Consider the following 22,832-nt stretch of genomic DNA (forward strand, 5'->3'; position numbering starts at 1 on the left):
AAATTACCCATGAGGATTCTCTACATTATACTGTCCTCTCTTTTATTTGTCTTTTGAGGGCGACCACCCTTCTTGAGGGACTTGAATGAGTTTATGATGTTGTCAAGATGCAATATTCTAGAAGTCACAGACTTGGAATGACGTCTCTTGCTATGGTTGATAGGATCAGCCCTTTGGCCTTCATCTGGACAACCTGCTGCCTGTCCCTTTTAGATGGTACAACATTGTTGCAAAATCAGTGAAAACTATAAAGTCAGGCTGCAAATTAAAAAGGTTCCTTCTTATTATCTGACAAACCCCTTCGGGCACATCTAGAACCCCAAACCACAGGTCCTACCTCATTTTCTGTAGCGAGTTGCTCTGTATGATGTTATTGAAAGGCGTAAGCGGCTCATGTGACTTATAAAATAACCCTTCCCCCTACTCTGCATTGCCTTCATCTGTGCTCAGTCAGGCCGCAACACCCCCTTCCTCCCCTGGTAAACATGCCCCCAAAATATTCATACCCCTTTCTGTGCTGCAGCTTTAGAAAGAGGTGCGTTTACAAGAGGACAAAGGGGGCAAATATCCGGCTGACTCAATTCACATGATTACAATGCAGAGTGGTGGTGGTGGTGTTCATTTTGTAATTAACAGAAGCCGCTGACTCATTTCAATATCCTCATGCACAGCAACTAACTACAGTAAACAAGGGAGGGCCTTCAGTCTAAAGGGTTAGATGTGTCCGACAGATTCCCTTTAAATGGAACTGGTCACCACAAAACACTATAAAAATAAAATAAACCATGATCACGTGACTAATTGTGTTGTAATCGGATGTGTGCCTCTGTGCTGGTGTTTTGGTACAAAAACCACTTTTATTCTCCTCGATTATCTTCTTAGATGCAGTCAAGGAGGCAGGAGATGAGGTGGCGGAGACCGACTCTTATAGCCTCTGCAGCTTGTAAGATCTGACCCTCCAAACTCCCCAGGTCCCTTCCCCCAGCTCCACATTACTACCCATTTGAAAACTGTAACACATGTGCCGTGTGCCAACACATTGGTGCAAGGCAGCTCATCCCTGGCAGGCTGCAGCATAGCCAAAATCAAACAAGTCATTTATTGCATGCAGGTATCCTAAGAAACTGCATACTTCTCCAGGCAGTATCTTGACCTGCAACCTGAAGCCCACCTAACAATTTATATGACCTACAGGGGTTTCCAAAATCCCAGCTACTGTCTGCTCCTACAACTTCAGCACAGATTTTGGTAATAGGTAGCAAAGATAACCGTTTACTAATAGTCACCAGGGTGGAGGGGGTTTCCAACGATTACAGTAAAAGCAGACAACAATGTTGAGAAAATGAATCACCAGGTTACAGATATATATAATATATACTTTAATATTCAGCCACAACTCCGTTTCAAATCGGATGGCAGCAGGAAGGGAAGAGTGGTTGCAATTTTATATTCACAGCAGTGGGAAGAGAGAAGAGAAAACCCTGAAATATCCTTAATTCAAGCCAGGCTAGACGAAGCTCCCTGCTTTGCACTTTCATGAACCTGAAGCCTCCCTCCCACAATACATCGGCATGATGTGTTCAAGAGCGGTGCCCACATTCCTGCGCTCCTTCTTGGGGCTGCGCTCTAGTGTGTCCAACCTCTGGCATGATTAGCAGGTGGCGCATTATACTGTCCCCCCATTTGATAAAGGGGATAAGGGCAATTACTGTAAAACCAGACCAACCTATAAGGGAGGGTAAAATGAAAAGAGAGTTAATCATGACACATTAAGCCCATCCTAATAGAAGAGTCACTGTCATGCAATAGCTCCCATATTACATATGTGTACACCCTGTAGTTAGCGTCCTACCTTCTCGGGGCCCATGCTGGGACACTTCCAATTATACAGGTAATACTGAAGATTTCCATCTCCAATGCCAAATTTCAGTTTTTCAAGGAAGGTTTTGTTCTCCATAAGATCAAGAGCATTGAAGACATCAAATCCTTTCTGTTAATAAAATGGAACGAACATGGTATAAGGTTTTACACAAACACTACAGATACTGTTCCTTGCAGCGTGGAAAGACCAAACTCACCGACTTGGCCAAAATGAGAGCATCATTCATGAGGTCCACCAGAGGCGTCTTGGTGTGAACATTGTAGAAGGAGTATGCAGCTTTCAGGCTCTTGTGTGCCGGATGGTTCATGATAGTCGAGGGCAATGTGTAAAAGCTCAGGAAGTCCGTTATTTCTCCTTCTGGTGTCTAAAGATGGAGACTACATTAGTCAGTACCAGGTAAAATGCTGGCCTCACCCCACCAACAGGAGCAGGATCTCCATTTTACCTCCACAACATAGGTGTCTATGATGTTCTCCTGTGGAAACAGCCAGTGCTGAACCTCTTCTTCATTCATGACTGGAGCCAGATTAAACTGGGAAAGATAACCGGCTAGTAGCTTGTGCACCGCTGGGATGTGACGGATTTCCATAGGCTTCAGTCCAGATGTCTTAGGGACCTTTACAAAAAAATAAGTTGAAAACATTAAAAAAATCCAAAAAAAAACACTAGGGCTAAAAGCACAAAGCTGTAGTTAGTCCTTGAATCACAGAATATGTAATGGTCAGATTTCACAGTCCAGAGAGTGGGACTTCATGAGTCATAGTGATATATGATATCTCGAGTCCCCGCTTCACCTCAATGCTGGCACCGTTATCAGAATTACAGTTTGGTGCTTTGTCTTTCGGGAAATAATGGATTCCTTGTATCGCATCACTATGACGCACAGTCCTGTTCTCAGCACTGAGCCTGGTCCATGAAATAGGACACTGCATGGGGCGCTGCAGATGCCGCTTACCTCAGGTAGCCGATATAATTTCATAGTCCTCTGCATAGTCATGTTACGGCTCAAGTGAGAGAACTTTACCTCTATCAGCTTGCGAGGGTTTAGTGACCTGTGCCAGTACCTGAAAGTTATAGGAAAAAAAAAAAAAAAACAAAACTTTAAAGCTCCAATCACCAACAAAAAAAATCCCTATACTGCACCCTACAGCTAAGCCATGGAGAAGGGTTTTCCCAAAATACCCTCCCCAGCCCAGTTCATGAGAGTTGAATTCAAACTCGCTTGGTCCTCATCTCACCCGATATTTACCATCTGAGGCAAGTCAGGATAACCAGTACACCACACAAGGTCAGCTGGACCATACAAAATTGAAAGGCTCACATAATTTTTATCTCAACTAATATGGGGGCCTTAGAATTACTCTACCAACAAAATCCAGCATGATAAACCAGAAACACTTACTCATAGATCCAGGCACTGCGACACTCTTCTTATATTTGTTTTCCATGGCCCCTTCCTTCTAAAGTCGACTTTTTAAATTAAGCTAATGATTTGAAGGGGTCTGCGGGGTGTAACCAAAGGTGGTTACACTGTGCCTGCAGAACTTACCTCTCCCACTGTGTGCTAAAACATCAGGACATGTGTGCTTACATCAGGACAGTGAAACAGCATGTTAAGGTACAGAATGGAGGGGATCTGATAACCCCCCCCCCCCCCCCAAATAACCCTTCAGGCTCATTAGCATAAGAATGGATAACAAATATAAGATTACCACAGTCACAGTGCCTATATGAGTAAGCGCTCCTGGTATATCCATGATTGATAGTTGATTTCATTTAAAATGTCTTAAATGGATGTTATATTCCGGTGTAAGTTTCAGTGTGACATACAACTCATAGATGTGTTGTACACTGCCTTTAATGTAAGAGTCAAATACCTGCATGTGGCTACTGGTTTTGGCAGAACTACGCCAGCTGTGTAGACAGCCTGGAATATCCCCTCCATGTGGACGCGACGTGTTATCTCACGGATCAGAACCGGAGCCACTCTTTTAGAACGCAGCTTTTTGTGAACGCAAAGGAAGTTGATCTCAACCATTTTCTTGGATCTGGGTTGAAATAGGAAAAAAAAGAAAATGACAGCTTTCCAAATTGGTCACATCTCTTAACAACTGCAGAATGAAATGGTATTACTAAGGAGTCTAGATAAAATATGCCCCAGATTACAGATTGGCTCTCTATGCCAGCTGGATCTTTACTCTCCTAAAGGCAACTCAGCAAGACAACCAGAACCTGCTCTGTACCGATACTTGAAATGGTACCATTGTCCCTACTTAGGTTTTAAAGTTTTTTTTTTTTTAAAGGGAACCTATCACTGGGGACCTAATTTTCACTAAAGGCAGGTTGCAAAAGCTTATTACACCTGCAGTGCATATCTGCCTTTCCTTAGCATTACAATATAATTGTGTGTTATAACTTGCTCTTGCATCCTGACAAAATCCTGGGATAGTCACAGGGGCTGGACTTTGGTTTGGATGCATTTAAAAAACAACATGTGCCTTGTCTGTGTTACTCCTCAGAGCTTGGCCCCCACCTTTGTGCTCCTATACGGCTCCACCTCCTGCTCCTTCACAGAGGTCACAGCCTGGTCAGCGTGACAGCAGTGGGAGAGGGAGGAACTGAACAGGAGCACAAAGATGGAGGCAGCCTGCAGTACAGACAAGTCTCATGTTTTTTTGAAATGCATCCAAACCAAAGCCCAACCCCTGTGACTACCCCAGGATTTTGTCAGGATGCAAGAGTAAGTTATAACACACAATTATATTGTAATGCAAATGCTTAGAAAAGGCAAAGAGGCATATCTGCACTGCAGGTGTCAGGGGCTTTTACAATCTGTTTTTAGTTCCCTTTAACCCTTTTTCGACCGTATCATATATATTAACAGGCAGTAAAACTGGGTTATGTTAGGAGTTTGATAGCACCACATGGAAAGCTCTGTACTCCTAAAGGCCGAAGCAGTGGATACATTAAACTCCCCATCACTAACAACCTGAGAATAATTAAGTAAATTATCGCAAAAATCTATTGCCACAGCATATATTTTAGTTTTCCTATATTGCATCTAATTCACCTAAAGGAATTAAAGCAGGCTCTGTATGTACCCCATGCTGAAGTAGACATACACCTAGGTAAGCACAGGTGAAGGTGAAGGTGGCATCTGGACCACATCCCTTTGGTTTATGAGGGTACGTCATAAGACTTATTAATACCTGCCGAAAGGTTTGCATGAAAATAATAAGGTTGTTCCAAAGGATGGATAGGGCAGTCTCATCGGCAAGGACCTTCACCAATCACGTGAATGGGGGTCCCATTCCATGTAATTAGGCCGGGGAAACATGTCCCACTGCTCCAGAGCCCCAGAAGAAAAATCATTCCACCATCTCCGGCTCTCTCAGATATTGAATGAAATTGGGGAACAGGATGCTTGTTCTCATTATCAGTTGGAGTTGGTACATACCCCAACCAGTCAGACGGTTAAACATCGCAAAACCATTTTGAGGGGTTGTTGGAAGCCATTTACAGTTTATTATGTTATGGAAAATCCTAGCAAAACACCATATAATACAATCCCTGTCCCTCCTGCACAATCAGGTACTTACAGCTCATAGATTTTCATAGTAGCCGGGATGGCGCTGATAAATCCCACTAGTTTTTTGCTGGAGATCACCCTCACTCCACAATGCCACTGTGGAAGCCATCCAGGAGGTCTCAGTGCCCTGATGGACAAAAGTCACAGAAATCAGCAATTTTAGTAGAGGCGGCAGTGGAGAAATGCGTCAATGACAAAGACTCACCACAAAAGGAACTCCGGGGAGTAGTCAAAGCGGAACATGTTATCATCATCTTCCACGTAGTTCTCATTGAGCAGAGTGTATAGTTCTTTCAGCTGTTGGGGACAAGTAGTAACCAGTCACTATGGAAGCACAGGACATGTTACAGCCTCTTTGAAGGGCACATTTAATAAAATATAAGGCTGTTTTTATACACATTTTATGAAGAAAACAAACAAAAAATCTTTCGTCAGATTTATGATACCACCAGGATGAAGGATTGTAAACCAAGCACACTGACATACTGGTGTGTGACCCCTCTGGCAGGATCTGCTCTTCTTTTAGCTTCTTATGCCCTATTTTTTTACAAAAATAGACTTACATTTTTGCAAATAAGCTTCAGAGGCTCTGGGCTCCACAGGTGTTAATGGAACCTGGAGCCCCTCAGGCTTATTCCCATAGTTTTAAAAACTTTTTTTTGTAAAAAGAAGGACATAGGAAGCTAAAACAAGCGTCGATCCTGCCAGAGGGGACATACACCAGTATGGCAGTGTACTTGGTTTACAATCCTTCATCCTGGTGGTAAATTTCCCTAATAGGGGTATTCCAGGAATAAGCATAATTATTAGTCAAATAGGTCAATAAAATACAAACAAATATGCAGTTAGTTGGGTATTTGAAATTTTGCTCCCCTTAGCAGAAAAATGTTGGAGACATACAATGTCATGAAAAATTAAAAATGCTGCTGGCCCTTTAATCAGTCTGTTGATTTTGTCCCAGTGGACCAGACACAGGACAGAAGATGGCCGCTGGTTTCATGTCCGGCATGACTACATGCGAGGAGGCTGGGGGGGGGCAGGAGGCATGCATTTACATGGGACTGCATGTTAAGAGGCTGGGGGGGACAGGAGGCATGCATTTGCATGGGACTGCATGTTCAGAGGCTGGGGGGGACAGGAGGCATGCATTTGCATGGGACTGCACGTTCAGAGGCTGGGGGGGACAGGAGGCATGCATTTACATGGGACTGCACGTTCAGAGGCTGGGGGGACAGGAGGCATGCATTTGCATGGGACTGCACGTTCAGAGGCTGGGGGGGACAGGAGGCATGCATTTACATGGGACTGCATGTTCAGAGGCTGGGGGGGACAGGAGGCATGCATTTACATGGAACTATGTTGGAAGGATTCAGGGAGTGCCTTACATGTAGCATTGTATATGGGCAGATGAGTTATATTTTGCCAGACAGAGCCCGAGTTTTTTTCATTTTCTATAAAATGCCAGAGAACCAAAGAAGCTTTATAGGGAGGAGAGTTTTATTTTTACATGGGACTGTATGTTGGAGGGGAGAGATGGTTTTTGCATGAAGGGGACTGGAAGATAATGTACATGGAGGCAATCAGCACACAGCAGGTCATACAGGGGGGTGGGTGATGTATCACACGTTAGTGCATGGTGCACTAGGTAAAGGATGGCGGTGACACAATTATTACTATGGTAACAGAAAATGAGAGGGAGGAGCAGTTACTGAGAACCCATGGCGGCCATTTTGGAGATCAATCCTCCTACTTAAAACGCCCATAAAATTTAGTGAATCATAAAAGCAAACTGTTTAAGCTCCATTTTGTTGTATTCACTTATTTATAACATTATGGGTTTTTGTATCAGATGTACATATTCCCAAAATACTGCTTTAATGGTCGGTTTGGAATTCAACCCTTGCAATGCAAAGATTGAGCTTAATGATCATGTCACATCAAAATCATGGCACAAAGGGCACCAGAACCAGCCCATTTCATCTGGTTTCTGGTGCTTACAGAATGGCTGCAGATTTGCCATTGGGGTAAATTCTGCAGCTATTGCGCACAAAACCCAAGAGTTACCTAAAGACATGTATAGCTGGTTTACATACCACTGCACTATCTCCCAAATCCAAGGCATCCCAGGTGAAACCCTGTGGAAGACTGTATGGCTCCTGGCGGATGTTGTCCTTGTCTGGCTCAATGGGGCCATGTGAGTTCACTACTTCTCCTGTTGGGAAACATGACTGTTAGAGTAGGTACAAGAAGAGTCGACCTCGTGGGTTCTTCATAGATAAATGACACTGGATTCTCACCAAGTTTAGGTACAGGCTGTGTGTCCCAAAACTGGTAACTTCTTTTGCTGGCCTCTTCCATAGTCTTCGCTGGTCCTTGCCCCACAGAAAACAACTCAATGGCTTTCTGGATCTCCTGAATCTTCTCAGCAGGGATTGTTTTCACCTTAATATGAAGACAACAAAAGGGTTCCTCATTAATACAAACCCAGTATCAAGTTGGACAGGTGGCTGCAAACAAGTACTGGATATACTTGTGTATAAGCAGAGTTTTTCAGCACAAAAATGCACAAAAGCACAAACCCCACCTCGTCTTATACTAGAGTCAATTAAAAAAAATAAAACATACATACTCACCATTCAGCGCCCCTGATGCTCCGGTCTCCGTGGCTCCTCTTCTCTCTGCTCTAACAGCCAGCAGTGACGTGGCCATGCGCTCTCCCGGGCGGCACACGCTCTGATTATGTCATAGGATGCGACAGAGGAGCTGATAAAGCTAGCAGACACTGCAGAGCCGTACAATAGGAACGGCAGACCGAGCTCACAGCAATCCGGCTTATTTATGAGGGGGCAGTCCGAGGCACTGCTTCTCCCCCGGACCACCCCTTCCACACCAATAAGAGGTTAGTGACTGCCGGGCTTCATGTGTAAGTCACCGCATGCTCGGACCACCCCCTCATGAATCATAAGGCTAGCATTTTAACACTGCTACATCTGGGGTAGCGCTAGGAGCTGCTTACCTTAATGCATTTTTTTAGGGTGAGGGGTCCTCTTTAAAATCAAGCAAATTAAAATCTAACTGTCCAATCCCACTTTTATTTGTGTCTGGCCTCAGCTCTCTGTGGCGGCTACTGGATGTCTCCAGTACAGCTCATGAATCCAGTCACTTCCCCTGAGCACCTCAGCAATGACATAAGTCATCTTTAACACCTTTTTGACAAAGGGTCATTGATGTCAGAAAGCCCCAGTCAATTTTTGCAGTTCTGCTATGCGCTTCTTCAAATTTACCAAAATGTGTCAAATATGTACAGCATCATTCCATCACCCTTTCCCCAAGTTCAGATACTGATGCAGAGGGTGCATGTACTTCTAAAATTCTGCAAACTGTAAGTTAAGTCCTTCCTGTAGCTAAAGGCAGAAAACACAAGGAGCTGACTGGATGGAGGGAAGAACACTTCAAATGCCTATGTCTCCTGAACCCTGGCACCTAGAAACCCAAATTATTGTGTATGTGCTTCACGCAACCCGAGATATCCACTCTTAAAGTTACAATTGGACGTCTCAGGAATAGAAAGCTGTATATAAAACTCTGCATACCTCTGGTTTTGTAAAGCATACATACACAATCCAGATATCACATTAAAGGGGTGATATTTTCTGTTTAATATGACAGCAAAATTGTGTTTCTAGGGGTTAAGGAGATATAGCCACTTGATGATGGTCACGGCGTTTATAAACATCCTTTCCGCACAGGGCGTGTGCAAATATAATGTATAAAGCCGTATGCCAGTCGTGAAAGGAATTCTACTATCAAATCAAGAAAGTTAAACCATAGATCCATGCCCCACAGAGCCCTTCCTGCTCATTAACACAATTTTAACAGTTGATTTTAGAATGAAGGAGCCCACGGACAGCAAATATAAGGTTACCACCATCACAGTGCTTGGGTCTATGAGTAAGTGTCCCTGGTTTCTCATGAAGGTAGATTTCCTTTGAAGGAAACCTACCACTTTAAAATTAGCCTTCTAACCAACCCACAAATACCTTGTAACAGCTCAGGATGAGCTGATGCTGCACCATACTTTGACTAGAAGCAGATCCTGTTGTATTCCTGGAAAAATTGTTTGTAGCGGTATATGCAAATCCACCTTTGGCGCACCACGATATTATTGTTCGCTCCATGCGCACAAACGTTCGTGCATAAGCATCGCTCCCGTCTACGATTCGGCAAGCACACCGTCTTCTCTCCAAAGCCATGGTCGTTCACACAGCCGCACTGGAAGCTGGCCGTGACAAATGGTGTTGGTGCGCTTGCGCGAGTGTGCCCGCTCTCCGGCACAACAGAATTATGCGCACAAACAATCGCCCGCATGGAGCGAACACCAATATCGTGGTGCGCCGAAGGTGGATATGAATATACCGCTACAAACACTTTTTCCAGGAATACAGCAGTTTCTGCTTCTATTCAAGATATGGTCCGGCAACAGATCATCCTGAGCTGTTGCAAGGTATTCGTGGCTTAGAAGGCTAATTTTAAAGTGGTAGGTTTCCTTTAAAGAGAACCCGTCATGCAAAATAACCCCCTAAACTAAATATATTTTCATAAACTGCCATTAGAGAGCATTGCCTCTATCCCTTCATTGTCCCTCTACATGCCTGTAAACCTAAGCAATGAGGTCCTAAAGCTGTATGCAAATGACCAGTGAAATGTCCAATGAAGCATTAGCATATTCAAGCTGTCCACCTTATTCATGAGTGGGAGGTACAGCCACACCCCCAGTGACTGACAGCTGCTCCATGTAATGGCTCCTCCATGTGCTTGCTGGTAGCCACGCCCCGTGCGTGCGTGCGTACAGGAGAGATACAACAGCTCCAGGCTGCAGCCATGTTACAGCAGCACAGGTCAGGTACTTGTGTAGCTGATGTCTGTGTCTCTGTGTATTAGGAGGATGCAGCATGTCAGCAGATGCAGCACACACACTAGCAATGCTTTACTGTACATTACACACAGACATGAGCAGGGGGAGGAGAGGGGAGGGGGAACAGGGTGACATCACTGCCTCTGACCAGCCTCATTTACATAATAAAGAAAAGATGATTTTACAATGAATAATGTATGAAATGACTAGATAAAGGCTGGGATGGGATCCTTGTGAGCTGCTCCAACAGGTAGAGGTGACAGAAATAGTGACACAGACCTGATGACAGGTGCCCTTTAAGATGAAGGAGGAGGGTAATAGGGTAATAATAAAGGTATAGCAGCATTAAGCCGTTTAACATCTACAAAGCAATGGTGGTAGAGATTAAGGTACATGGTAGATATTCTTTAAAACATGAAATGATTACTCTCAGCATCCTTACCGGGCCGTCAGTAGTATCCAAGTTATCGCCTCCCTTATCTTTCTTGCGTTTCTGTTTCTTCTTTTTCTTGACTCCAGAGTCATCGCCCCCACTAGAAGATAAAAATCCAACAAAACTGATGACTATCTGATTTCACTAATTGTAGTAACAAGATTCCCACATGATTTCACCCGCCATCGGTTTAACATAAAATATTTATTCCGACTCCTTTATAAAAAGGTATCAGAAAGAATAAGAAGCAATCAGGCTCCTCTAACAGCGGCTTATCCCTTGTGGTAACAAAACATTAGTATTGCCAAAAACCAGCACACCACAGATTTTTCCTTTGCATCAGGACTACCTAAAAAATAACATACAAGCCAAAACCAATGGGTCTGGAAAGAACCCTGCCAAATCCGATCTAATAATCTGCCATCACAAATCGCCGCGGTCACACGTGAGGAGGTTTTGGTCCATACAATCAGATACACATCCATCAATGGCTGAGCTAAAGGTGCGCCTTCCGCTGACTGAACGGCTATCCCTTCACTAGTTGGGTTATGGCAGCGAGAACCCCACTGTAATACTACTACATGTAGTCCCGAACACAAGGATTTGAGACAAACAGTTACCCAGGGCATCATAAAATTAGCTTCATTACAGCAGCAGCAGCACAGAAACCTCCCATCCAGTGGGTGAATGTACCTGCTAATCCTATTAGATCCCTGAGCCAGCCATGTGGAATGGAGCCCTATTTAAAGTCCCATTTCATGTGACAGACGCTGTGTGTGACTGTGCCAGAGACACTGGGCAGTATCAGCTGTTTCAGTCACAGCCACACGTGTTATAACGTGCGTGAGGGGGGTGATCAGCCTGAAAAATGGTGGTCTATTACAGATACTATCAGACTGTACTAGCAGGTAACACATGACACCCAACCTCATCTAAAAAAAAGGCTGAACATTTTAAGCTGTTTCTCTTTCTGGAAAACCTGGATAACACAATTTCCTTTTCAAAACCATAAAAATGGTGAATCAGTAAAGTTAGTTTTAGTAATGGTTATGATGTGAAAGAACTGCCATTGAGGAAGCAGGGAAAGCTGGGTACACCAAAGGCAGACAAGTAGCTAATCACCCACATTTCAACCACAGGATGGATACAACTTAAAAGGGGTTGTCCATTTTCAGCAAATATTTGATATGGTTTGTGTAAGGAAAGTTTCCGATATACTTTCTGTATCAATTCCTCACAGTTTTCTAGATCTCTGCTTGCTGTCCTGCTATAAAAGCTTCTATTTTTACTTCCAGTGAATATAAATCTGTCCATGTGATGTGATGGAGGTGCACAAGCCGTTATTATCACAGAGAGTAATAGGAGCCGTGTGATAATGACGGCTCATGCACCTCCATCACATCACATGGACAGATCTCTATCCACTGAAAGTAAACAAAGAAGCTTTCTATACAGGACAGCAAGCAGAGATCTAGAAAACCGTGAGGAATAGATACAGAAACTATATTGCAAAATGGCAGAACTTTTCCCTACACAAACCATATCAAATATTTGCTGAAAGTGCACAACCCCTTTAAGAACATTTTATGTTTTTTTATTCTGAAACTAGAGAAATTGATGTAACAGTAGATTGCACCAGTCACATGACAAGAAACAATGCCCAGAAGTAGTAATAAAACACTGGCATTTTCTTTCTGTGAACGTTAGAGAAAAAAAAAAAAAAAAGGTATCAGGAAGTGCGATTATCGCCTACACAGATTGCACAAGCAGAGATCGAAATCACTGATGGGAGAGGAATCTGTGCACTGACTACATGAGTAGGAGGCCAAAGTGTACTGCCCCAGGCATCAGGTAGGCCCGCAGAACCTGCTGGAGATCAGAGAAAGCCCATAGCTTCTTCTACCCTCAACACAAAAAATGTATAAATCTCAGCCGGGTTTGGTTGGGGATCAGCAGTGATAAGGCCGGCATGGAAGGTGATTAGCGACTAAAACATTGGGGAAGATGTCTCAATCCGTCTTTGCCAGAATACTGGAGTCATTTGCACCCAAAATATCCTGCACCACATTTATTGAAGGTTATAGACAGTTTTCTGACTTGTCTGAAAAAGGGACGTGACTGGACGCAGAATAGCCCGTGCACCAGAAGATTCAATATTAGGGGGCAGAAAACTAGAGCAACTAATAGGAGGGGCAAATTACGACTCACCCGTCTTAGGATATATTCACACAACCGTATGGGGGGCCTATATACGTCCCCATAGACGGCAATGAGCGCACAGTGCTGTACAGGAGCTGTACGGTACCGTCCCGTAGCCGGGAGACAGATAGAACATGTTCTTTCTTTCCCAGCAACACGCCGCCATGCACCATCCATCGCTATGGAAAGGGGCAGGGAGAGCAGCGCTCACCCCCTCCTCTCCCGGGCCGTGACGTGTGCCCGCCGTGCTACGGTACAGTGGGCACACGTCGTGTCTGCACCAGATTAATCATCCAGCAACAGACACAGGGATTACTCTGAGCAGCAGAGAACTGTCTAGTCCTACTCTGCACTGACACATTAATACTTCTCCCACACTACATGGGATAACAGATGGGATCTAACCACAATAATTAGACAAGTGGTGGCAAACCTATGGCACGGGTACCAGAGGTGGCACTCAGAACCCTTTCTGTGGGCACCCAGGCCTTCACCCGAACACATGGTTTGCCAGCTAAGACTCACGGCTTTCTCCTGTGGTCCAATACAGCCCAGGACATGCCAAGCTCAGCGCTATTTTAAAGCAACATCCTTGTCTGCCAGGACTACAGGAGGAGCCAGAAGGTGTGGATAGAGATGGATTGTCATTGGAGCTCCTGCTCTGGGTCCCCTAATTCTTCCTCTTCAGGGAACCCTGGAGGGAAGCTACAATCCAAATTTCTCCATCATCTTTCTATTTTATTTTTGAACTCAGGACACCAATACGATTGAAACCTGTGATACAGCAATTTACTGCTTAAGTTGTCATGTTGGCACTTTGCGACGTATAAGTGGGTTTTGGTTGTAGCTTGGGCACTCTGTCTCCAAAAGGTTCTCCATCACTGCCCTAGAACATCGCTAAAGCTCAGAGTCTCCCTCACCGACTGGGTCCTATCTAGATTGTAAGCTCTCCAGGCAGGGTCCAGCTCTCTGTACCAGTCACTTTGTTTCTTTTAGTTGATGACTTTTTAAATAAAGCGTTTAACCCTTTACATATGGACATTCCATGCAATTATTGGAACTAGACAATAAATTATGTAAATATATCTACTTGTTCTACACACTTCACTAGAACCAGTGGCTTTAACCGGTTAAGGACCGGGCCCTTTCCTGTTTTTTCATGTCCATTTTTCACTCCCCACCTTCAAAAATCTATAACTTTTTTATTTTTACACGTAAAGAGCTGTGTGACGGCTTGTTTTCTGCATAACAAATTGCACTTCATAGTGACAGTATTAAATATTCCATGCCATGTACTCGGAAGCGGGAAAAAAATTCCAAATGCAGTGAAAATGGTGAAAAAACGCATTTGCGCCATTTTCTTGTGGGCTTGGATATTACGTCTTTCACTGAGCGCCCCAAATGACATGTCTACTTTATTCTTTGGGTCGGTACGATTAAGGGGATACTAAATTTGTATAGGTTTTATAATATTTTCATACATTTACAAAAATTAAAACCTCCTGTACAAAAATTATTTTTTTGATTTTGCCAACTTCTGGCGCTAATAACTTTTTTATACTTTGGTGTATGGAGCTGAGGGTGGTGTCATTTTTTGCAAAATTTGATAATATTTTCAATGATATCATTTTTAGGACTGTACGACCTTTTGATTTGTTTATATTTTTCAAAATGGCAAAAAAGTGCCATTTTGACTTTGGGCGCTATTTTCCGTAACGGGGTTAAACGCAATGAAAAACCGTTATCATATTTTGATAGATCGGGCATTTTCGGACGCGTCGATGCCTAATGTGTTTATGATTTTTACTGTTTATTTATATTTATGTCAGTTCTAGGGAAAGGGGGGGTGATTTGAAATTTTAGGTTTTTTTATTATAATTTTTTTAAAACTTTTTTTTATTTTTACTATTTTTCAGACTCCCTAGGGTACTTTAACCCTAGGTTGTCTGATCGATCCTATCATATACTGCCATACTACAGTATGGCAGTATATGGGGATTTTCGTCCTCATTCATTACAATGTGCTGATAGCACATTGTAATGAAGGGGTTAAAACGAAATAGCCTTGGGTCTTCGGAAGACCCGAGGCTACCATGGAGACGGATTGCCGCCCCCCGATGACGTCTCGGGGAGCGGCGATCCCAGGTAAGATGGCGGCGCCCATGCGCCGCTATCTTTTGGAGGCTGCCGGCAGCCATCGCTGTGAAAACACCTGCGATCGGTGCTAGCAATATGCAGCAAAGACTTACCGGCTATGGAGAGGGCTCAGCCCGTGAGCCCTCTCCATGCAGCGCGACCCGACCGCGAAGTGGTTAATATACATATACATCCACCCCTCCGTGTGAATAATTGTTGGATAATACAATCAGACAAATCGAAGGGCTCACACTGTAAATTAGATGTGACTCCATCCGCACGTCAAAGCACAAGTTGTTCAGTAAGGCCTCATGAAAATTAACTGTTTCAACAGTTAAAGGGGTTGTCCATGTCCACTTCCAGCAAATAATTGATCTGGTTTGTTTAAAGGACATTTACCAGGATCACAGACTGTAAACCAATCACACTGAAATACTGGTGTGTGCCCCCTCTGCCAGGATCAGCTCTTCGCTAAGCTTTTTATGCCCTTGTTTATACAAAAGAAAATATTTTAAAATTATGCAATCTAGCCTGAGGGGCTCCAAGCTCCATAGTTGTTATTGTAGCCTGGAGCCCCTCAGGCTAATTTGCATAATGTTTAAAGCCTTTTTTCTAGGGGGGGGGGGCACACACCAGTATGTCAGGGTGATTGGTTTACAATCCTTCATCCTGGTGGTGGATGTCCTTTAAGGAAAAGTTATATGATTTTCGAGTTTATAAGGTTTTCAAGATCTCTGGTTGCTGTCATTCTATAGGAAGCTTCCGTGTTTACTCCCAGTGGGGTATAAATCTGTTGAATTACTATTAACTTTTTGCATGGATAATGAGCACAGAAATACATATCCAAGACATGTTCCAGCAGATGAAGCTCTTCCTTAGATGCCTCCTAGGAAAGCTGTAGGGGTGAAGGCAGCTATGAAGGATCTGTGTTCTCTATACATATGACCAGGGTATATCCCAGGGACTAATAAGCAGCTGGAAGTGGAGACCCCCTTTAAGAATGTATAATTGTGTAGTTACACAGACCTAGTGTATTGTATGGAGGTGCCATTCATATAGGTGATGTCTCCTGGGACTCACAATGGATAACAAAGCCTCAGGGCGTAATCACCCGGCAGATGTGATGATAATCCCCTGTGACCGGCTCCGGGCCCGTTACACCCAGTATTTCCCTGTCACCTGCATATTACTATCAGCTATTCAGCAAAAGAGCTTTCATTTCAAAGCTTATCCTTGACTGACAGCAGACACAGCCAATAACAACAAGCGACCCCCCCATCTCAGCCAATCAGGAGGACACTGAGGCGAAACACATAACGACTCCGGGTTTAGTGTATTAGACCCTCGCTACAACGCGACAGTGGAGATCCTGGGATAGATTGTGACGTTACCTCCGGTTGAGGCTGTGCTTCTCATCATTCTCACAGTCGCTACAATGTCCGTGTCCGTTCTCATCTTCCCCCAACGGCTCGCCCGCTGCTGTCTCACTCTGATCCGCCATCTTTAATCCAAAGCCGGGTATGGGGGGATCATGGAAAGCTGCTATTGGCTGCACATCGCTAAGCATGCTGGGGGTTGTAGTGAAGGACGCCTCTTGCTGCTTGAAGGAATCCTATGAAAAACAACAATTCCCATGAAGTCTTGCGCGCACATAGGCCATTCACTATAGCGATATAACAGGGGCGCTGGCCTTATGGGTGTTGTAGTCTTCTTACGCTCAGCCCTCTTTAACCCATTATATCCTAACTGCCTTATCCAGCGTCAGTGAGGTGTGGACAGGCTAGAACCTGCTCAGTATAATTCTAACGACAGGTGATACCCACAAAAAAATCTGCGGTATTTCTCCAGGCGGGGGCGTCTGACAGTATCTCAAGTCACATAATGCCCCCAGGCTGCAGCCTGCAGAGATCTAGGCCTCATACACATTAGCATTTATAGTGTCAGAGTTCAGGAACCTCTTTAGCTGAGAGAGCCTTGAACGCAACATATTCTAAAATGTAATTCCATAACAGCCAGTAGCTAGGTAGCCCCAGCACATGCCCCCCCAGTATATAGGTAGCCCCAGCACATGCCTCCCAGTATATAGGTAGCCCCAGCACATGCCTCCCAGTATATAGGTAGCCCCAGCAGATGCCTCCTATTATATAGGTAACCCCAGCACATGCCCCCCAGTAGATAGGTAGCCCCAGCACATGCCCCCTAGTAGATAGGTAGCCCCAGCACATGCCCCCCAGTAGATAGGTAGCCCTAGCACATGCCCCCAATAGATAGGTAGCCCCAGCACATGTCCCCCAGTAGATAGGTAGCCACAGCACATGCCCCCCAGTAGATAGGTATCCCAGCACATGCCCCCCAGTAGATAGGTAACTCTAGCACATGCCCCCTCCTGTAGATAAGTAGCCCCAGCACATGCCCCCCAGTATATAGGTAGCCCCAGCACATGCCTCCCAGTAGATAGGTAGCCCTAGCACATGCCCCCCAGTAGATAGATAGCCCCAGCACATGCCCCCCAGTAGATAGGTATCCCTTGCACATGTCCCCCAGTAGATAGGTAACCCTAGCACATGCCCCCTCCCGTAGATAGGTAGCCTCAGCATATGACCCCCATTAGATAGGTAGCCCCAGCACATGCCCGCTCCCATAGATAGGTATCCTCAGCACATGCCCTGCAACCGCCTGAACTCGATGTACCACTGTACTAATATTCAGCTGTCCGGCATTATAGCAAGAGTGACAATGCTGCTGGTTGGTTGAGAGACTGGTGTCTCTAATATTGAGGACTTAATATGCATGATTTACAGCTCAGACATAAAAGGGATTAAAATTGTTGTGATACACAATTAGGGGACCTGTCCCTTACTAACCCTGAAATCCAATTCTGGATTGCTGTGCTTGTGGAGTCTAAGTGGCATAGTGCACATAAGTACCACTTAGAGATACAATCTTTGAAAAGGACAATAGTTGTTAGTTGTAGCCTTGTGTAAAGTGTTTGTCCACTTTCAGCAAATAATTGATATTGTTTATGTAATACAAATTTCAATGTACTTTCTGTATCACAGGTGTACACAGGTACAAGGCTCCTTATATCGCATAACGTAATTAGAGCTGTGTGATGTAAGGAGCCGTGCCCCTGTGTTACATCACATGACCCGATTTTTATCCACAGGATGTAAACAATGAAGCTTCTTGTGGAATAACAGCAGAGATCTAGAAAACCACAAGAAATTGATACCGAAAGTATATGGGCAATTTGTATTACATTCATTACAGAAACCATTTCAATTATTTACTGAAAATGGACAACCCTTTAAAGTTGTGCATGACTATGGAAAGGACTCCCGGGGCGTGCGCCCCAGGGCCCGCACTGGCAGCAATGTCAGCAGACTAACACATGATGCGCCAAATCATCATTTGCGCTCTTGGAGAACCAGTGCTGGACCCAGCTGGAACAGCTGCAATAATGAGTCGATTTCCGCATGAAATCACTTGCATGTGCATTTTTAGGATGTGTTAAAAATTTTTACTGACAAGAGGAAGATACTTATCGGAGGAGCAGCACACCGCAAGAGCGCCCCGATAAAACTCTTTTCTGTAGATCAGGGGTCTCAAACTCAATTTACCTGGGGGCCGCTGGAGGTAGATTCTGGGTAAGGCTGGGCCGCATCAAGTTTTCCACACAAAATGCGCTTACAAAATATCATTATTCAGATTCAAATGTCACGGCGTCTCCCAGTGCAAGGAAAGCCCCAAGCTGGGAGACGTGTTTTCTCTATGAACGCGTCCTGTGTACCGAGGGGTCCCAAGCTCCTACCGCACTGAGCCCAGTCAGGGACACTCCATTCCCCCCCCCCCCTCACCCGGTACTTGCCTCCCCTTGTCCCTCCCATCGAAGAAGATGAAGTCGCCGCTCTGACCTGCACCAAGTGCGTTCAGAGCGGCGACTTCATCTTCTTCAAGTACCGGAGGGAAGGGGATTAACCAGTTACGGGCCCTTTCCTGTTTTTTCATGTCCATTTTTCACTCCTCACCTTCAAAAAACTATAACTTTTTTATTTTTACACGTAAAGAGCTGTGTGATGGATTGTTTTCTGCGTAACAAATTGCACTTCATAGTGATGGTATTAAATATTCCATGCCATGTACTCGGAAGCGGGAAAAAAATTCCAAATGCAATGAAAATGCATTTGCGCCATTTTCTTGTGGGCTTGGATATTACGTCTTTCACTGAGCGCCCCAAATGACATGTCTACTTTATTTTTTGGGTCGGTACGATTAAGGGGATACCAAATTTGTATAGGTTTTATAATGTTTTCATACATTTACAAAAATTAAAACCTACTGTACAAAAATATTTTTTTTTATTTTGCCAAATTCTGGCGCTAATAACTTTTTCATACTTTGGTGTACGGAGCTGTGGGTGCTGTCATTTTTTGCGAAATTTGATAATATGTTCAATGATATCATTTTTAGGACTGTACAACCTTTTGATCACTTTTTATAGATTTTTTTATATTTTTCAAAATGGCAAAAAAGTGCCATTTTCGAATTTGGGCGCTATTTTCCGTAACGGGGTTAAACGCACTGAAAAACCGTCATCATATTTTGATAGATCGGGCATTTTCGGACGCGTCGATACCTGATATGTTTATGATTTTTACTGTTTATTTATATTTATGTCAGTTCTAGGGAAAGGGGGGTGATTTGAAATTTTAGGTTTTTTTATTATTATTTTTTTTTTTTAAACTTTTTTTTATTTTTATTTATACTATTTTTCAGACTCCCTAGGGTACTTTAACCCTAGGTTGTCTGATCGATCCTATCATATACTGCCATACTACAGTATGGCAGTATATGGAGATTTTCCTCCTCATTCATTACAATGTGCTATCAGCACATTGTAATGAAGGGGTTAAAACCTCGGGTCTTCGGAAGACCTGAGGCTACCATGGAGACGGATCTCCGCCCCCCGATGACGTCACGGGGAGCGGTGATCCCAGGTAAGATGGCGGCGCCCATGCGCCGCTATCTTTTTGAGGCTGCCGGCAGCTTTGTCGGCAGCCATCGCTGTGAAAGCACCCGCGATCGGTGCTAGCACCGATCGCGGGTGTTACCGGTAAGCCTTTGCTGCAATATGCAGCAAAGACTTACCGGCTATGGAGAGGGCTCAGCCCGTGAGCCCTCTCCATGCAGCGTGACCAGGTGGGGGCCGCAAAATATTGTCCCGCGGGCCGCAGTTGGCCCGCGGGCCGCGAGTTTGAGACCCCTGCTGTAGATCCTTATATTCGTGGTTGCGCTCGAAGAGCTCCTTCAATCTCTGCACAGGTTGAAAATCAAACGAGAAAGCCAGGAAAAAATTCCTGATCCAGGGTAGTGGCAGACAAAGAACACTCCTATGTTCACACCTCTATGTGGATAGATGTTCCAATTGTGTAACTTGCCCAAATCCACTAAGTAGAAAACAAAGGCAACACCATAGTGTAGATTATCCAGGGGTATTTTAATATAACTCTTATTAATTAAATTATACTCACAAAAGTATTTTGTAAAAAGGCCTATAATTGAAACATGTGTTTAATACGCCAAACGATCCTAGCCATAGTATCGTTGGCGACGGCCACGGCAGAGGCATTTACAGGGGTGTTACCGGTGGGTGTTTGCTGCAATATGTAATATGTACTACGTCACCTGTCCGTAAGGGGTTAAACTGTATTCGGAAGTAGACGGGCAACCAGTGCAGTGATTGGCACAAACTGGAGTGGAAGACCAATTAGTAGGGAGTTACATTAGTCTAGCAGAGAGTGAATCAGCACAACAATTAGAATTTTAGAGGTTTCAATTGGAGATGTTTCTGAGATGCATGCTGCAAGACCGAGCAAGAGATATATATGTGGTGCAAAGGAGAGGTCAGAGCCCAGCACAGCCCCAAGACAGCGGGTCTGTTGTCTTGGTGTTATAGTGATCCCACAGACAGAGATGGAGAAATCATGGTTGGGTCTGTTAGTAGATGGTGGAAAGACAAGAAGTTCAGTCTTAGAAACATTAAAGGGGTTGGCCACTTTTCAATAAATCTGTTCCACTAGACAGGTGTCTGCATGTATATGTATCTGTGTCTTTGCCTCCTATGAGAGCTTCAGCCTTTCCCTGTTATCCACATGCTGCACTCTGCATCTCCACACAACTTCCTGTTTCTCATTTATTCAGTCCGTCTGTCATGGCAGCCTCCAGTGTGTTTTTTTCTCTCCGTTCGTCTCACTGACATACACAGAGGTGGGAGGGGAGCAACAGAATGAATCATAGTCTCTGCAGGTCCCTCCTATTTATCAGTGTTCAGGCATGTAAACATCAAACAGAGTTCACAGAGAGTCTGCACACAGCGATAAAGGAAGCATCAGGGATAATGAATCAATTGGTGAGAATTTAGGGATTATTATTAAGGCATTAAAATCACATGGGCAATTTATATAAAAGAGTGGCTAACCCCTTTAAGTTTCAAGAATAGAGAAGACATGATGTTAGAGACAGCAGAGAGACAGTCTCTAGTATTGAGTAAGGCAGGGGCGATGTTACGTACAGAAGTATACAGCTTGTTATGATCAGCATAAAGATGATAGTGAAAACAAACATCTGCTGATGGTTTGTTCGATGGGTGCAGTATAGAGGTAAAAGACAAGAGGACCTAGGAGTGAGCCCTGAGGAACCCCGACACTGAGAGGAAGACAAGAAGAGAAAGATCAAGAAAAGGAAACACTGAAAGTGCGGTCAGAGAGATCGGAAGAAAACCAAGAGAGTGCAGTGTCCTTTATGCCAATAGAGTGAAACATCCTGAGGAGGAGCTGGCGGTCCACAGTATCAAAAGCTGCAGAAAGATGTAGAAGAATAAGGAGAGAATAGTCACCTTTGGATTTAGCTGTGAGGAGATCATTGGAGACTTTAGAAAGAGCAGTTTCAGTTTCACCAGTCAGTAGATTTGACCCACATATTACATAGAAAACTACTAATTATACAATCTGTTCTACCAGTTACATCTATAAAGAGACAATATTGCAGGTGACACACCCATGACATGTATGACCAGAAAGTATACATATAGGCTATACAATACATACAGAACCAGGCACTCTGAAATAGGATGTATTTTGTAAACAGAAGTTTCTACATATGTATTATCAGACAGTTTTACACATGAGTCACATGTTATATGAGTAATCAGCCTCCCATGGATAACCCATTACATGCGTCATTTTTACATTTGAGCCAATGATAATCAGAAACGTATACATCTGATTCATCCATTTCATGTATAATTATACACTAGAACTTATCCTTGTATGGTTAAGTAATTTGGTCCTAAATCTAACAGGTCTATATACTGGGGTTGGGGGGTCATTGCGTGCAGGATTTTATACTCTAATGTGCATAATCTTTCTCCTGATTGGTCAGTTTTAATTTATGCTCATCAGGCCCATTTCTTTCACCGGGCAGGACGGCCAATTGCCCCGAGCGCTACGCGGTAGAGGAAATGTTGGGCGCCGGCTGCCACCCACTGCCCCAGGGGGCATGTTTTAGGGCTACCTCTCTATATACTGCGGGTGTGTGCTGGGGATACCTATCTATATACTGTGGGTGTGTGCTGGGGATACCTATCTATATACTGTGGGCGTGTGCTGGGGATACCTAT

General features: G+C 44.1%; 2 protein-coding genes across 3 annotated transcripts in view; one reads left to right on the forward strand and one right to left on the reverse strand.

Annotated features, from left to right (window-relative positions):
• Window positions 1-1,364: 1,364 nt before the first annotated feature.
• NMT1 (N-myristoyltransferase 1) lies at window positions 1,365-22,091 on the reverse strand. Of its 2 annotated transcripts, XM_072111212.1 has the most exons (13): window positions 22,050-22,091; window positions 16,546-16,766; window positions 10,829-10,919; window positions 7,769-7,913; window positions 7,565-7,683; window positions 5,677-5,768; window positions 5,482-5,598; window positions 3,760-3,930; window positions 2,838-2,946; window positions 2,328-2,498; window positions 2,079-2,246; window positions 1,853-1,990; window positions 1,365-1,726 (listed from the first exon to the last, which is right to left on the reverse strand). In XM_072111212.1, exons 1-13 carry the CDS (start codon window positions 22,074-22,076, stop codon window positions 1,706-1,708), a joined length of 1,590 nt encoding a protein of 529 aa, XP_071967313.1. In that variant the 5' UTR covers window positions 22,077-22,091; the 3' UTR covers window positions 1,365-1,705. The 2 variants fall into 2 exon arrangements, with proteins under 2 accessions (XP_071967313.1, XP_071967314.1); XM_072111213.1 differs by lacking the exons at window positions 16,546-16,766; window positions 22,050-22,091 and adding an exon at window positions 16,181-16,224.
• DCAKD (dephospho-CoA kinase domain containing) overlaps window positions 12,600-22,832 on the forward strand; it is a 28,872-nt gene continuing 18,639 nt past the window's right edge. The window contains exon 1 of the mRNA XM_072111216.1: window positions 12,600-12,670. The gene's annotated coding sequence lies outside the window, so the exon portion shown is untranslated. The remainder of the gene's footprint in view (window positions 12,671-22,832) is intronic.

Source organism: Engystomops pustulosus, chromosome 6 (genome assembly GCF_040894005.1).
Source record: "Engystomops pustulosus chromosome 6, aEngPut4.maternal, whole genome shotgun sequence".
In the NCBI taxonomy this organism is placed as follows: Eukaryota; Metazoa; Chordata; class Amphibia; order Anura; family Leptodactylidae; genus Engystomops; species Engystomops pustulosus.